The sequence below is a fragment of the Telopea speciosissima genome, chromosome 8 (genome assembly GCF_018873765.1).
Source record: "Telopea speciosissima isolate NSW1024214 ecotype Mountain lineage chromosome 8, Tspe_v1, whole genome shotgun sequence".
NCBI classification, from domain to species: Eukaryota; Viridiplantae; Streptophyta; class Magnoliopsida; order Proteales; family Proteaceae; genus Telopea; species Telopea speciosissima.
The window spans coordinates 56,135,397-56,152,677 of NC_057923.1; the positions used below are offsets into that span (position 1 = coordinate 56,135,397).

Here is a 17,281-nt window from a genome sequence, read left to right on the forward strand (position 1 = left end):
GGTTTGATTTGATTTGAAAAACCAGATATGAGTTGGTTTTCAGTAGGGATTAGGCAGGGTTTGTCGGTTTCAGGTTTCGATTCTTGGTTCAATCCTGTTGATCGGGCAAATCAGGGGCCCATTGATTTAGCATGAACCAAGTCGAGCCAAAACCAATAGTGACACAAACAGAAGCCGAAGATGAACCAGTAAGGATGCGATTCGTTTCGAACTCAACCGATCGATCAAGTTGGTTTGACTGGTTCGATTTAAGTTTTGACACCCTTACCGCATTGGTGTGAGCTCTACTATGCCACTTGCTCGGAGAACTTTCCCTCAAACCGCGTTGGTATGAGCTATGGTGCTCTACTATGCCACTTGTTCAAAGAACCTTCTCTTAAATTTAATGTAGAAGAAGGAGCGAAGGGAGCGAGAGAAATGATGAGGATGAAAAAGGGATAGCCGTCCAATTAAGTTACATGGTTGCTTGCCAAGAGATTCCAGATGAGAAAACCTGAAACGCTATCGTAATAGTTAACAGATGGTGAACACGTGGAATATTTTATACTGCCAACTAAGCTGCCACCTGAAATATTCCGTGGGGTTAATCAGAAGGTGGTCCGTTTTTGTTTTTTGGTTTGGTAGAATAGAAGGTTGTCCGTTTGGTGGTTACCTAATAGCAAAGTAAGCAAACCCGTCCGACGACTCTCCCACGTAAGTATTTTTTCATTTTTAAACTTTATTTTGGAATATTACAAAAGGGATTAAACTCCGATCTTCTATGTATTAGCCATTGTCCTCTGCAGTTGAATTTTCAGCATTTCTGCATTCGAACTCTGATTTCTCTCTTTGCGTTTTCCGTTTTGGCGTGAGAAGAAAGATATTTCAGCAATCCATTCTGAGATCAGTGATGCTCATTAGATTTCTTTCCATTGTTCTTCATCGTTGAAATCAGATCAGTTCTTACAGCTGATAAATCCGAGAATGAATTCCAAGCCATCTGGTTTGTCGTTCAAGCTCGTTCTTCTCGGCGACGGTAATTCAAAATCACAACTCGATTTTTCTGTACCTCTTCTAGCATTTATTGTTAAATTGAAATGCATGTATTGTCTGAGGTTGGTTTGCGTTTAAGACTCCTGCTTCGAAGTATTTAGGATCCCGATGTTTATGGGCTAGGGTTTGATCTCCTCTCATCTGTTAAGCTTTGTGGCTGCTGCTTGAGCTCACCGATATATTTATTTTAATTCATAAATAATCGCGTCAGTTTATGGTCAAGTTAGATATTTTTCATATGTAAATCCACTTTTGTTTATTGTTTTCCTGCAATTTAATCTGATTGAACAGTTTTCTCGGGGATATGCTATACTCAAAAGAGTAGTATAGAACGATCTTCATTGAACTATAAAAAAAAAATCTTCATTGACTTTTACAGTTCTACCGGTTGACAGGTTCGGTGCCTTCATCCTTTTCCATTGCTCTGGAATTCAAATTATAAAAAAGAGAGAAGAGAGAGAGAGAGAGAGAGAGAGAGAGAGAGAGAGAGAGCATCGTAATTAAACTTAAAGGTTCATAACGGAAGTTAAATTCGTAAGCAGAATGGAAGTTGGGTCCATAGGACTGCTTAAAACCTCTGGGTACTCCATGTTTTAGCAGTTGCCGAGTAGGTTTATTAACCCATCAAGACTCTGAAAGCGTTAAAAGTTCTTAACATCTTTCCCTCGACTCTATTATTGCCATTGCCTGTACAACCAAACCAATTGCTCCAAGTGGTACTGGCTTGATTTCTAGCTCACCTTGGTGGGACTTTTTGTAGATCTTTCAACTCCAAATGTGGAAGATGATGTCACTATGGCTTTGTCATGTAGAAAACCCAAGCTATCTGTAATATGTTTCAAAAGTTATGCATGGCTTTTTGTGAAACTAAATTAACAAGCAACATTCATAAAACAAATGGTAACAAGAAAAGTCTAAATTGTTTTTGAGCATCAAAATTTCTAGTGAGAGAGAGGAGCTGTGATAATTGGAAAAGAGTAACTTCTTTATTGTATATGGTGAGCAATAGTGTTTCAAAAATGTGATAACATTAGGCTTGATGCTCCCTCAGATAAAGATTAAATAAAGCGAGAAATATTATAGAGAGATTCAAAGTGTAGAGACAAGAATTAGGCGTATAAAACATATAAACCTCAACTCAAAAGATTTTCTGTTCTGATACTCCGCTCTTTTAGGCCATGTCTTTTGTTGACTGCGAAGCCCTTTTTTTTAAAATTCTTTTCTTAATGCTTCAACCTAAACATGTTTTGGTTCTTTGTGCTCTCCCCCCCCCCCCCCCCCCAAATATCAGTCTAGAGCCTTTGACTTGGACCATGTGGCTCCTCACAAGTGCAGTCATTGCTGTGTACTGCACATGACAGAGCCATCTCAGTCAAATTTTCCCTATATTGTGACGAAATGGTGCAACCCCTAAGTTCCTGCAAATAAATTAATATGAGCCCATGTGTTTGTTGAAGGAGAGATGGTTGGCATCTCCCTGCCTACAGGGAAGGGGATTAGGTGACAGCCTTTGGACTTTCCTGTTAAAACACACAGTTAAATTAATCTGAGTCCATCCTCTCTCGATTTGCATTCACCAATCCATCTTTGCATCCTCATCTAAGTTGAAGTCATTTTACGTAGGTGTTGTCTTGATTGTGAGCATTTTACTCCATAAGCATGGTGAAAATCCCCCTTCAATATAGTTGATGTAGTTGCATTAGACATTAATCCTGTATGGAGGCTTATTCGCAAGCTTAGGAGGCCCATAAGGTGCTATTGGCAATCCAATGAGCTGAAATTGACTTTTGGGTAGTAATATTAGAGGTTGGGCCTGTTATTTTTTTGGGTTTCATTGTAATGGGCCTAATTTATAAACCTATAAAGTGGGTATAAAGCTAGTACACGGGATTAATAGTTAAGTGTTGAGTTAGATTAGAATACTTAATAGCTAGATAGAGTTTTGTTTTGAGTATCTTTACTTTATTGAGTGTATGAGTATGATTAGGAGTCCTTTATGAGTCAATTAGGACTTTTAGAAGATCTTTATATATATAATATACCCCCATCAATTAAAGATGATTTGAGTAAAGAATGTGGGTTTTTTTAGAGTTTTGGTGTTTGTTGAGTAGTGCATACGGGATTGGTATCTTTAATCTAATTTCTTTTCCTCTGTTCTTCAACATGTTTCCTCTCTTTTTCCCCCAAGTAGATCGATTTCATCTCTTTTCCCTCCCTTCCCGTCGATCTGATTTCTTTCCTTAACAACGCAGTTGCTTCCTTTATCTCAGATCTAATCACTGATTTGATCATTGGGCCTGCTTGCATCTGAGATCCATAATCTGGATTTTCAAATTGCTTTAATTCATATCAGAGCCGAACTTGACCATGGGTACCTATGTTTTCTAGACCAGAGTTTGTTTGCCTAACAGAAAAACTGCTATTTTACTCGTAGATGACCGCAAAAGTGACAATTTCATCTCACGGTTTGTAGTGGAGATGTTATCAAAGGCCAACAAAATAATTATTGAATCTGAAGATGATGTCTTTGTCAAGTTCTCAATTTCTCATTACTGTGATGGTGCTTATTGTGAGATGTTTGAATCTTCCGAACGCATCATTAAAGTTGATCGGCAATGGTTGGAAAACGAAACGGTGTAGTTGATCGCGACAGCAATTTGTGCATCCTAAAGCCTTTTCATCTACGACAGACATTGTTTTGAAAGTATTGGCTGACAAAATATGCTCAGAGTCGAAGGAGGCAACACCAGCTATGCAACCATAGGAAGAGCTGAAGGGGTCCACACAAGAGGAAGACCGCTCTGATGTGGGACAAGAAGTAATGGTAAAGGGGGACGAGATGATTAATATGGGTGAAGCAACAATAAACTCTATTGTAGTGATGGATGTTCTACGTATTGAGTTTGTTATTTCCCATGCATTTTAAGATGAGGATACGCCATCAATGTTTCTCTTTTGAACTTGATTTTTGATATTGGTGCAGAGCATGAGACATTCTCCCTAGCTCTTCTATTTCTTCCCTTCTACAAAACTCGAGAGAGAGTTTTTCTCAGCACTGGTAATGTAGTCCTAGATTTGAATTGCTCAAACTAGGAACCAAAACAGGACCTTTACCAAAGGATAGGTTCAGTTTAGGTTTTAAAACTATGAAAAAAATATTAGGTCAGGGAAAACACCCTAATAAACAAGAAATCATATGAGGGAACCAAGAGAACAATGGGAACTAAGTCTGACGCAGGCGGAAGGTTCAGATCTGTAATAGAGAGATCAGATCTAATTTATTGGGAGATTCGGGATTGGATAAAGGAGAAGACGAGGTTTCAAGATCAGATTCTGATCTTGGATGAAGAGAGAAGATGAGACGGAGTATCGTGAGAGAGAGGAGAAGAGATGAGATTGAGAGGGGGATAATTGGATAAAGATTACAGTGAAACTTAAAAGACCCAACTTAAAAACTGAAAAGGCTAATTAAAGCACCTAGAAAAAGAAAATCAATTCATTAACTAAGGCTAGGAAAATGAAAAGACACGTTGGAATATTAAAAGACACTTTAAGAAAATTAAACTCAGGTCTGGTGGCTCTTTATAGTAGACTTCATGGGTCCCACCAGCAATAATATCGTAGGGACTCACCCTGGTTAGCTTAACCCACGGCTGGGCTTAATTGGGGCTGGTTCTTGGCCCTGCGGGTTGGTCTAGTTCTGATGTGGACCAAAACAGCATGAGGGATTGATGCAGATTCATCACCAAATAGGGCTTGTTTCATTAGAAATAAGTCTAGGGTTGGGTTACATACATGTTGGGCCTTTGATCCCATGGGTTTCTAATGTAATAGGCCACTTTTTTGGGCCTAAAATAGGGGTACATAGGTTGCATACGGGATTAGCCCAATACTTAGTTTTTATTGTGTGTTTTTAATTGAACCGATTTAAATTGGTTGCATCCAATTGGTTCAATTGGTCTAATTTAAGTGAAGTGATCCTATTGGCTAAGAGGTTCTTATATCCTATTGGCTACTAGGGAATCTTCTTCATTTTAAGTATTTTAAGTTGTTTTTAAGTCATTAGGACTCTATTTTGAGTCTATTTTAGTTTCCTAGTCAGTTTAAGTTAGCTGTTAGGTTAAGGATTAGGTTAGGCCATTCCTTTTTAGTGTCTAAGTCTAATTTTGAGTCTTTTATATAAGGTTCTAAGGGGGCCATATATTAAACACGAATTTGATTAATAAAAATTAGCTTTATGCTTGCTGCTATTGCTGCTGCTCTTGTGAGTGTATATCCTTGTGGATCTCAAGGTGGAAGGGATTGGTGGATCTCCAATCGACTCCTTGCATTGTGAAGATCGGGAGGGCTGCTACTTATCTCCTTGCATTGCGAAGATCGGGAGACCCCATTGTTCATCTTCAAAGTTGCTGCCATTGAAGACCTGTAACAAGTAAGAAATTCTGCAACTATTCTTCTTCCGTCTAGAAGGTCACATACAAGGTGATTTTCGTGAGAATTCTGCCCAGCCAAATCTAACCATTAAAATCTGCTAAAAATTTGATCAAGGCTTCCTCAAACCCTAAGAGAGACTCGATTCAAATTTCAGCCCCAAACTCCCACTCTAACCCCTTCATCTCCTTGCTCCATTACAACCCAAACCCAAAACCCTAAAATTCAATTCTGCCCAAAATTACAGAATTTCAAAACTCATCCAAATCCTAACCTTTTTATACCATATTGACCCCCTAGACCTGCCCATTAATACCCTATAAACCCCTTTCCCAATATCCAACCCAAACCCTAGGAATTGACCTAAATCCTAGTGTTGTTCATTCGAACCAGCATCCCCTTTTGTTATTTGATCCTGTTGTTTGGCTCCTAGTAGGTCTCCTACCTATCTAGGACTACATTAGGGATCTTCTTCAGGCTTGATACTACATCAAAATCATATGAGGTTAGGGATGGGGGTAATAAATCATATGTACTCCTCAAGTTTCTCATCTTTGAAAAGAGCATTTCCTTCCATCTTTTTGTAGTTCCAAGGTTTGGGGATTTGAACTTACTTGTTGATGATGAATGAGCCTTGAGATCAGATAGCTTGATTGTAGAACAGTAATGGAGAAAACAAAGTAAGCAAAACGAACCACTGGGGCTTCCCACCGCAAGGCGTCAATCTGATTAAATAGCCTTGATCAAACACAAGACAAATCTTCAAAGGAGAAGAAGAGCAGCAAAAAGCTTTTCATTAATATCAAATTTCGTGTCCAATACTTGCCTCCCCCACTTACAACCTCATATAAAAGACTCAAAAATAGACTTCTACACTAGAAGGAAAGGCCTAACCCAATTCTTAACCTATTAGGTAACCTATACTGAGTAGGAAACTGAAATACTGAAGGAAATAGACTCAAAACATGGCTGGACTTATAGAGTCCTAATACTGCCCAACTTACATAATAATTAAATAGTCACATGATCACTTAAGTGATCACATAACCACTAATTACATAAAAAAAAACTAAGTACGGAATTAAAACAGCTAATCCCTTATGCAACCCTATTACCCATACTTTTGGTCCATAAAAGTGACCTATTACATTGGAAACCCATGGGATCAAAGGCCCAACATGTGTACAACCCAACCCTAGACTTATTCCTAAGAAAAAAAACCCAGTTTGGTGATAAATCTGCATCAACGGGGGGAGGGGAAAATTGATCCAGTTGCATTAGACATTAATCCTGTATGGAGGCTAATGTGCAAGCTTGGGAGGCCCATAAGGTGTTGGTGGTAGTCCGATGAGCTGAAATTAACCTTTGGATAGTTATATTATAGGTTGGGCCCTTTTTTTAAGGTTTCATTGTAATGGGCCTAATTTATAAGCCTATAAAGTAAGGATAAAGCTAGTACATGAGATTAGTAGTTAAAATGTTTGAGTTGGATTAGAATACTTGTTAGCTAGATAGAGTTTTGTTTTGAGTTTATGTACTTTATTAGTGTGTGAGTATGATTAGGAATCCTTTTATGAGTCAATTTAGGAATTTTACAAGGTCCTTATATATGTAATACATCCCATCAATTAGAGATGATTTGAGTACAGAATATAAGTTTTTTTAAGAGTTTACTATTGTTGAGCAGTCCATACGGGATTGGTATCCCAAACCTGATTTCTTTTCTTCTCTTCTATTCTCTTCTCCTCTGTTCTTCCCCAAGCCAATCGATCTCACTTCTTTTCCTTCCCCTTCCATTTATCTGATTTCTTTCATCGACAACGCAGTTGCTTCCTTGATCACAGATTTGATCATTGGGCAATAGTTGTCAATGCAGTTGCTTCCTTGGACACCTTGTTGGTGTTGCCTTTCGTCTGGATCCCCTCCAACGCCTTGGGTTACCTAGACACAATTATGCTTGCATCTGGATTTTCAGATTGCATTAATAGTGTTACACTGCATTTCAGGAATGAGCTGAGATAATGAAAATGGTTACTTTGGATACATAAAAGAAAAGGTTTTTTAAGTGGATCAACTCTTTTTCTTTGCTAAGTAACTCTTTCTATTATGCCACTTGGAAGGAGGATGTGGCCCATCTGGATCAAAAACTTAGAGGAGCTTCCATGATACTGGTTTATGATATAGTTTGTATTTAAATTCTCTTGTTTGTGTTTAGGTTTAGTATTTTTATTTGGGATTGGTTTTGAGTTTAGTACTTTAGATAATTTTTGTATTATTTGCGGTTGGGGTCAAAACTTGTCATGTTTGCATGATTTATTTGAAAGGTTGTTGAGTTGTATTTCCTTGAAGACCAAGATCTCAGAAATCTGAGTTTATCTACTACCATGGTTGGTGTCATTTAAAGGTTGTCGAGTTGCCTTTCCTTGAAAACTAGAATCTCAAAAATCTGAGTGAGAGAAAAAGAGATATCTGAATTTATTTTGGAAGAGAAAAAAGAAGGGTTATGTAATAGTGGAGACTATTACTTTATACTATAGGGGTGTATACTCATCTAGAAAAAGAGTGCTGGGGCGATGTTAGCTGGTGACAAATCTAGGTTAGTAAAATTATTTCCATAGAAGTTGTCTTATAGATCATCAAGTGTGAGACGGAGATCGAAGTCTCATTTGAGTAGAGGTGTGAGTGGTGCTTCTCCTTCTGGTCGATTTTCTATTCCCGGGTTTATGTTTATTTCTGATGTTCCTTTTTTTTTATGTTGGGTCTTAGGGTGTTGTTTGGGTGAGTTTCTAGGTTTGATTAAGCTTTCTTTTTGTTGTTGGTTCGGCTTTGCTGGCTGTTCACGTTTTTGCTGGGGTGCCCTTTTGGGTGCATAGGTGATTTTTTGCCCCTTTTTTTTAATTCTTTGTTTTTCCCCCAAGTCTTATCATTTCTTCCATTTTCTTTTGTTGTGTTCTCATTTAATCTTAATATCTTTATAGTCTTTGTCAATGTTGGCCTCAATCTTTCAATATAAAGGTTCTTTATTTGGTGTTGAAAAAAGAAAAAAAAAAAAGAAGTTTCACTCATGACTGTGTATGAATATTGGTTATGTTTATTCCAGCAAATTGTTGAAAATGAACCACAGAAAGAGTAAGCTGATCGGTGGCTTTGAAACCCTTAACATCTGTGTGAAGGAACTATTTAATGAAGTTGAGCCCCAAAAGGGTTTTAAAGTAGTAAATGTGGTAAAAGTATTGAATGTAATGTTTGTTGTAAACGATTACTCCTTAAGGAAAGTCATGGTTTAAAGTAATTAAATAAGAACAATAAATTGTAAGCCTTAGTGCTGTGGAATGTGAGCGTCAAGGAGCTGAATCTCTTAGATATTTTTTTTGATAACTGAATCTCTTAATTTTTTTTTTCCCTTTAGCTTTATTTTAGGGTGGCTTCAAGACTTATCCTTCACAAAGTCTAAAATATTTCAGTACATATGATCTCTTGGTTGCTACTCTATAACTTGTGGCTCTGTTGGTTTTGAAGTTTCCTGGGTTTTATGCAGGTAGAGTTGGAAAAACTTCACTTGTGGTGCGGTACGTGAATAATTCATTCTCTGAGAAACAAGAAGCAACTGTGCAAGCTTCCTACCTGACCAAACGCCTTGTTATAGAAGGTGTGCCTATTACCCTAGCTATCTGGGTGCGTTTTCTTATACTTTTCCTTCTTTCGATCAAGTTTCTCGACCAAGTCTTAAAGCTTTAGTTTTGGGACTGTCTTTGTCTGTATATTATGACATGATTGTAAAGAACAATGTGGCTTCAAGTAGTAAGAGGGGAAAAAAAACTGTTATTAAATGTGTCAACCGAAGTATGGGAAACTAGGCTATTAGACATGATCGCACAATACACTGTTCCATGGAACACAACCCCACGATACGCACTTTAACAGAACCAAAGGGAATCAACTTGGTACTGGTTTGCTAGGATCCAATTTGTGAGTTAAAATGGGAATTAGGTAAATGGTCTAAACGCTCCCAGCTTGGCAAAATCCATTGACTGTTTTGCATACGTGTCTTAGTGCACATATTAATTAGTTGGTGTTATAATTAGCCACATGCTTATTTCCTCAACTGCTGATTACTGATATCATGTAATTGAAGAAAAGAGATGTTTTAATTTAATTTTAAAATGATGGTTAAAGTTGTTCAGTTAAATACCCTACACCTCCATGTTTCATGAAGTGTCTTCTAGTCTTGTGGGTTTTATACTCTCTTACTCTCCATAACTGGAATGATTGTATCACTAAGCATTTGTTGATCAATGGGAGTGCATCATTGGATAATATACTCAAAGTGGTAAAGTTCTGAATTCCCTTGCATAGCCTGGCTTTTTAAAGTCCTATGACCTATGGGTAATCAACTAATCATATCTCAAGTTCATCCCATCTCATACCTTGCCAAGTGACTTGAGTCAGATTGGAGGACATTGCAGTTTTATTGTTGAACATCTTCCTATCATTCCCTTTCGGGATTTTTGGTTTGTTTATGAGAAATTAATAATGTAATATTGCATTGCATGCTCTATGATGGCAGGATACAGCAGGACAAGAACGGTTTCATGCTCTGGGTCCAATATACTATCGTGATGCAGATGGTCTGTATTTCAGTCAAGTTCTTTGTTTGGTCCATTGATGTGGATGAAATTGCAACATCTCAAGGTTTCAATCTGCACTAACAGTTTTTATGTTAATGATTGGCTGCAGCAGCACTTTTGGTGTATGACATCATGGACGATGATACCTTCATTCGGGTGAAAAATTGGGTGAAAGAACTTCAACAAATGGCTCCCAAAAACATTACTATGGCTATTTCTGCCAACAAAAGTGATTTGGTTAGATCAAAGAAATTTGATATTCAAGAGGCTGAAAGGTATGCAGTTTTCCTTTGCCTTCTACGAAACAATTAGTGTCATCTATGTTTTGGAATAATCTAGTTTGGGTGGTTCATCCATTCTTTATATATGCCTTGCTAATTGCTAAGATGAAAACATGTAACTGGTCCAATCTTGGTGAATTTCAAATAGATATTTCTAAAGATGGAGCATATACATAATGCCCTAATCTCCGTATCATTTAGGTCATGTAGTGAGTGATATCCATGTGAATCCAATCCAGATCCAAATTTTGTGGATCATGATCCGGCTTGGATCCATGCTCCTTGATCCATATCCAAATCCAACCTAAGATCCAGATGGATCCTAAATATGGATCAGTCTTGGCTTGTATCTGACCAAAAGTGTGCAATTCTTTCCCAGTTGCTATACTAATAAAGCCATCCCTCTCAATTGAGGGATCCACAAGCATCTCCTACCCAGCGTTAGTGAATTCTCTTACTTTCTCTATTTCTCCGTGATTTTGTGATTCTGTCATGTATTCAGTCTAGATTGTTTTGATAGCTGAAGAACTGATTTGGGGGACATAGTTGTTCTTCAACTGGAAGCCAGGGGCACAGGTGCTGTTACACAAGGTTCAAGAAACCAAAATATTTTGCGAAGCCACCGAATTTCGGTTGAAGAGGGCGGGTCTTGGTGCAATGGTAAGGTTGCTCCATTGAGACCAAGTGGTCATGGGTTCGAGTCTAGAAACAGCCTCTCTGCGAAAGCAGGGGTAAGGCTGTGTACATTATGACCCTCCCCAGACCCCACAGTGGAGGGAGCCTCGTGCACTGGGTACGTCCTTTCCTACCGAATTTCGGTTGAATCTTTACACATTTCGGTGATCGGTTTCATTTGACCATTTTGGTGATCAAATGGCCATATTTTGGCCCAGAGCTTCATAATTAAGTATTGCTAAACACAATGGAAACTTTATATTGTTAAAACACACTCAAAATGTTAGTTTGGTTTTGTACCCTAGGTTGGCGTGTATGGTGTACCTTGGCTGTATATATCTCAAATATAGCTTATGCTACACATAATTTAATACTATAACATACAAAAATAAATGAAAACAACTAAAATATGCAATTGCAATTTACAAATGGAGAAAAGTTATTTGATATTATTAAATGCCAAAATGTTACAAGTTACAACTACAAGTATACCATACATGTATACAAGTGTTACAACTATAACTCCATTAGTGAAAAGTCAACCACTAAGTATTAACCTTGTTTTTTTTTTCTTTCTAAAATTGTTGCAAGAAAATCAATTTTAAACCAAAAAAAAAGTAAAAATAATTTGAAAACAGAAAATTAAATCTGACGCCGTGATGTCATAGATCGTGGCCTATGATATCTAACAATTAAAAAAACAAAAAATGAAGCTTAACCACTACATATTTACCCAACTTTTTTGCAAAAAAATAACTTTAGGGAAAAAGGATATGCTTCAAACTGTGAATCTTCAAGAAATCTGGCTCAAATGCATCAAATCTTTGCTGTCGATGTGTTGTAGAAGCCTCCAACGCGTTGTTCCACCAAGATTTGCAAGTGGAATGGCCAAAAAACTCAAAAGCAAGGGGTTGGAGTCGAATTTGCAGGTTCCGGTCGAAATATGTTGAAATGGGTCGTAACAGCTACCCGTTTCGAGAATGTACCGTTTCGGCAGTACGAAACCGAAATGCCAAAATAGTTCGAAATTTCAACCAAAACTTTCAAGTTTCAATCGAAACATTTTATGCCTGTCATAGTTGTCATGGTGGCAAGGCGGTGGAGGCCTGTCTAAGCGCTTAGGCGGTAAGGCGGTCTAGTGTTAATTCCTCCCCCCCCAAACACTTTTCTAACATCAATACATGATGCATCATACCTTGTATCATTAAAAATTAAATTTAAGCCACCTCAAGTCATCAAAATGAAAAATCATACATGATACATCAAAATTCAGAAACATCATAAATTAATTAAAGTATTAAAACAAATAAGTTAATACCAAATTACCAATAGGAATTAAAAATAATAATGCAGCAACTAGGCAAGCAGCATCATCGATTCATCCTTACAAAGAAAAAAAAAACATAAAACAGAGAAGAAGAAGCAGCAGCCAGCAGTATCATCATGTATTTGGAAAGGAAAAAAAAATGTAGAGAAGCAGGCAAGCAGCAGCTGTATAAATTCACCATTACAAAGGAAAAAAAAATAAACATAGGATTAGACATTAGACTGTAGAATAAGAACTTAAGAAGAAGAAGCAGGCAACAGCATTATCATTAGTCATTATAAAGCAGAGAAGTAGAGAAGAAGCAGCAGCAACATGAGCATCGTTGATCGCTGTTTACTTATTCTTAAGAAAAAAAAACAAAGAGAAGGGTAAGAAGAAGATGATGAAGCAGGCAAGCAGCAGGGCTGCAAGAGCATGAGAGGTTGAGAGTATCGTTTTAAAGAAAGAAAAAAACAGATAGAAGAAGAAGAAGCAGCAGCAGGCGTTAACCAAGCAAAAAAAAGAAAAAAACAGAGAAGTAGAAGAAGAAGATGATGAAGCAGCACTGTAGCAGGGCTGCAGGAGCATGAGAGGCTGAGAGCATCATTTTAGAGAGAAAAAAAAAAACAGAAGTAGAAGAAGAAGCAGCAGCAAGCGTTAACCAAGCCAAAAAAGAAGAAGCAGAGAAGTAGAAGAAAAGATGACTAGGGACTAATATACTTACCTTGCCGGAGCCGGAATGGTCGGAGGAAGCTTCACCTGATCCTTAGAAGCCGGAAAATAGTTGTCGGAGGTCGGAATAGCAGAGATACTGCCGGAAGATGGTCGCACAGCCTTCGTTTTCGCAGAGAAAAAAGAATGGTCGAGGGTTTTGACTTTTGAGAAGCTTTAGGGATTTTACAAAGGTTATTTATAAACTTGATCCCATGTAGCAGCGTGTAGTAACTTAATATACACCACCAAATGAAAATAAATAAACAGAAAAAAAAATAATGCATGCAAAAAGCCACACCCAAGAGAGGCGACCGCCCTGACCACAAAGCGTACTAAGGCGTTGCTTTATTCGCCTAGGCGACTCCTAGTTGGCCAAGGCGGCCGCCTTTCGTGACTCACATTAAGCGTAGCACCGCTTACCCTCTAGAATTCCGCCTGGATGCCAAGGCGACGCCTTGACAACTATGATGCCTGTAGATTCGCATGCAGTTTTGTTTTGACCAAGGTCAAAACCAAAATTTTTCGCGAGATTTCGGTCGCTGTTATGCTAAAAGTCAGGGTTAATATGAAGAATAAGAAGAAAAAAAAAAACATAAGAGACAGGGTAACCAAGTCTTGGAGGCCTTGGGTTAAGAACAATCAAAGAAGTCAACAAGGCAGGCATTCTTAAACTAATCTGGAAGCTGGTTTCTAAACGGAAGAGCATTTGGGTTGATTGGATCTATTATGGGCTTCTCCGAAGGGACTCCATCTGGACTGTCTCTCCTTCCCCAGATGCTTCTTGGGGGTGGAAAAATATTCTTTATCTCAGGCATGTAGCTCTTGGGGCTGCTTCCTCAAAGATTGATGATGGCGCCTCTACCAGGCCAAAAGCTCGACCACTGGCATCCTATGGGCATCCTTCTCCCTCTAGTTAGCTCCAGATCTATCTACAGTGCAGGCTTCTATATGTTTTCCTCAGTTGTGGACATCCTCTCTGATGGTTGGGCTCGCCCTCCATCCCCTCAGCTTGCATTCATCTGGAATGCCCTTCCTTCTATTGTTAGAACTTAGAAGGCCTTCTGGCTTGGATGATTTTGTTGCTTGGACACCTTCTTCCTCTGGTCTTTTCAGCTCCAAATCCACTTGGAACCTCATAACATCTAGGGGGCCTATCTCCCCTTGGCACAAGATTGTTTGGTTCAAAGGCCACATCCCTCGCCATAGCTTCTGTGTTTGGCGTGCTCTTTCATATTGCTTTCCAACACAATCATTCCTCATCCATCGTCAGATCCAAGTTTCCCCAGCTTGTTGTCTTTCCTGGAACGGCACTGAAAGTGTTGATCACATATTTTTTGAATGCTCATTCTCTTCCTCCATTTGTCGGGTTGACATGACTTATGCAGGAAAATCTCTTTGTGATAGAATTGGAAAGCTAGCTTTCGGAGCTACTATTTCGCATATTTGGATGGAGCGCAATCTTAGGAGATGGACTACCAACTCAAGATTCTTTCGTCAGATTTGGTTTCCATTTCTTTTGAAGTTTGTTCCAAAATTTCTAGCTCCGCCTCTTCTTTTGTATACTCCACAAGGAACAAGCATATAGTTGTATCCTGGGGTCTTCCCTCTTCATTACTTCCCCCCTCCCCCCTAGAGGGGTGTGCTAGCCTAACCCTATGTATTGTAGGATGTTTTTCTTTTTCCCCCTAATTTGGGGTTTTCCCTTTTTTTCCTCTCTTTGGTAATGAATATTTATTCACAAAAAAAAGAGTCTTGGAGCAGAAATTCTGCCAAATGAATGGGTTCTTTTTATTTTTCTCTTTTATGAGTTCAAATCAGCAAAACAACCACCATTTTTTGTTCGGCCTCACCATCCAAGTCCACTGCCTAGTCACCAGCTCAATTTGAAGAGGATTTAACAAGTTCAAATTGTACCTTGAAGTACCAGCAGACATTTCAGATCTGTGTTCTTTTTCCAATTTCCTTCTTTTGGGTACAAACCAAGTCTAGTTGGGTCATTTTTAGCATACTAAGGTCCAGGAAAAGGTTGTATTTAGGATTAGAAGGGGTCTAGAAAATTTTTGTTAGCTCTTGTCTTTACCGTTAGAACAGTCTGATGCAGGTTCATCATAGAAATTGGCTTATTTCTTTAGAAATAGGCCTAGGGTTGGGTTATATACATGTTGGGTTTTTGATCCCATGGGTTTCTAATGTAATATGCCACTTTTATGGGCCTAAAATATGGGTATATAGGTTGCATACGAGATTAGCCCAATACTTAGTTTATTTTTATGTTTTTTAATTGAACTGGGTCAAATTGGTTGCATCCAATTGGTTCAATTTAAGTGATCATGTGACTTGGTTAAGTGGTCATGTGACAACTTAAGTGGTCATGTGATGTAAGTTAGGCTGGATTAGGACTCTATAAGTCCAGCCATGTTTTGAGTCTATTTCCTTTAGTATTCTAGTTTCCTAGTCAGTTTAAGTTACCTAATAGGTTAGGGATAGGGTTAAGCCATTCCTTTTTAGTGTCTAAGTCTATTTTTGAGTCTTCTATATAAGTTTGTAAGGGAGGCCAGCATTACACACGAATTTTATTAATAAAAACTCAGCTTTATGCTTGCTGCCTTTGTTGCTGCCTTTGCTCCATCGTGAGTGTGCCTTGTGAGTAATATCAAGGTTGCCTTGTGAGTAATATCAAGGTGAAGGGATTGGTGGATCTCCAATCGACTCCTTGCATCGTGAAGATCGGGAGGGCTGCTACTTATCTCCTTGCATCTTGTAGATCGGGAGACCCCATTGTTCATCTTCAAAGCTGTTGCCATTGAAGATCTCTTCAAATCCAGTAAGTTTGAATCTGAACTTTGTTTAAACCTTCTTCTTCTCACTCCTACCCTAACTAGGATTCCTCCATAACTTCAAATCTGTCCATTAGTTTCAAACCAAACTTTCAGCATACATCCCTTACATCATTATTGACACTCGATCCAAAATCCAGCTCATAACTCCCACTCTATCCCCTCCATTCCTCCACTCCATTAAACCCAAAACCTGCAACTCAATTCTATCCAGAATTGCAGAATTTTAAAACCTTCCCAAACCCTATTATTTTTATACCATATTGACCCCCTAGAAGACCTGCCCATTAATACCCTATAAACCCCTTTCCCAAATTCCACCCCTAAACCCTAGATCCTAAAAACACTCCATTTTTACAAGGCCTCTAACCCGAAACCCTAGATTTCCAACTTCATCCAAATCAATCCAAACCTACACCAATAGACTCCTAAAAACCTGCACATCATTACCAAATAAAACCCTAGCTCGAAACATAGTACTAAATCTCGTTTCGTTTTGATGTTTCGGTCTGACTTAAATTTCCGAGATACCGAAATTTCGTCGAAATATGGTATTTTTCTGTGGGTGTAAAATGCCAAAAATGACCGAGATTTCCGAAATTTCCGAAACGAGATGACCGAAATTTCCGAAATATTGCATTTTTTCATATCGGACTTGCGTTTCGTTTCGGACAGGTCGAGATACTCAAAATATTCGATATCTCGACCGAAATTTTGCGAGTTTTAGTACTATGCTTGGCCTCGAAATCCTAACCCTAACCCTAATTCTGCCCTAATTAGCCTAAGTTGTCCCAATCGGCCAGCCTTGTTTGGTGATCCTATTACCCTGGTTCCTAGTGGGACTACTCCTACCTAGGACTACATTACAGTCACTTATTTTCTAATTTTGTAGTCCATTTTCCATTGGTTGTTTGGGGTCTAGCCATGGTTTCTTCTTTGTTTTCTAGTTTCTAATTTTATATAACAGGGAATTAATAAGTAAAGGGGTTCAATTTCATCTATAAATAGGACCCAAGAAGTCCTGGTGCGATCTTGTGTTCGAAAACCCAACTTTGGGATCGCTATGGGCCCACAAAAGTGATTAAGATCCAATTAAGAAGAACAGTGGCAAATTTTGTAAATATGTAGAGCAGTTAAGACCTCTTTTGGACAAGAAACAGAATCAGAGATGGAGTGGTAAATAAACTTAAGAAGGTCCAATCTATAATTTCAGGGAAGGTAGGAGTTAAATAAAGCAGAACTTAAAAGAAAGGGGCTTTCATGTAATTCTTAAAATTTGGGGGCTTAGTTTTACACAACAAAAGTATGCGTCTTCTTTCTCTCGAAGAACCAAAAATCAGCGGTAAACCTGGTTTACTTTCAGGTGAAAGATCTTTG

At 38.4% G+C, this 17,281-nt stretch overlaps 1 protein-coding gene and 1 non-coding gene across 3 annotated transcripts in view; both read left to right on the forward strand.

Annotated features, from left to right (window-relative positions):
* Nucleotides 1-726: 726 nt before the first annotated feature.
* Nucleotides 727-17,281, forward strand: part of LOC122638259 (ras-related protein Rab-21-like) — a 46,553-nt gene continuing 29,998 nt past the window's right edge. The window contains exons 1-4 of one of the 2 annotated variants that reach the window (XM_043831134.1): nt 727-1,015; nt 9,002-9,138; nt 10,031-10,091; nt 10,204-10,366. In XM_043831134.1, the coding sequence (XP_043687069.1) occupies nt 964-1,015; nt 9,002-9,138; nt 10,031-10,091; nt 10,204-10,366 (413 nt within the window). In that variant the 5' untranslated portion in view covers nt 727-963. Of the gene's footprint in view, nt 1,016-9,001; nt 9,139-10,030; nt 10,092-10,200; nt 10,367-17,281 lie in introns of both variants that reach the window. The other variant, XM_043831133.1, reaches the window with a different exon arrangement.
* LOC122638424 lies at nt 2,477-2,617 on the forward strand. The gene has a single exon (XR_006329426.1). It is a non-coding gene; the product is annotated as a U6atac minor spliceosomal RNA (small nuclear RNA).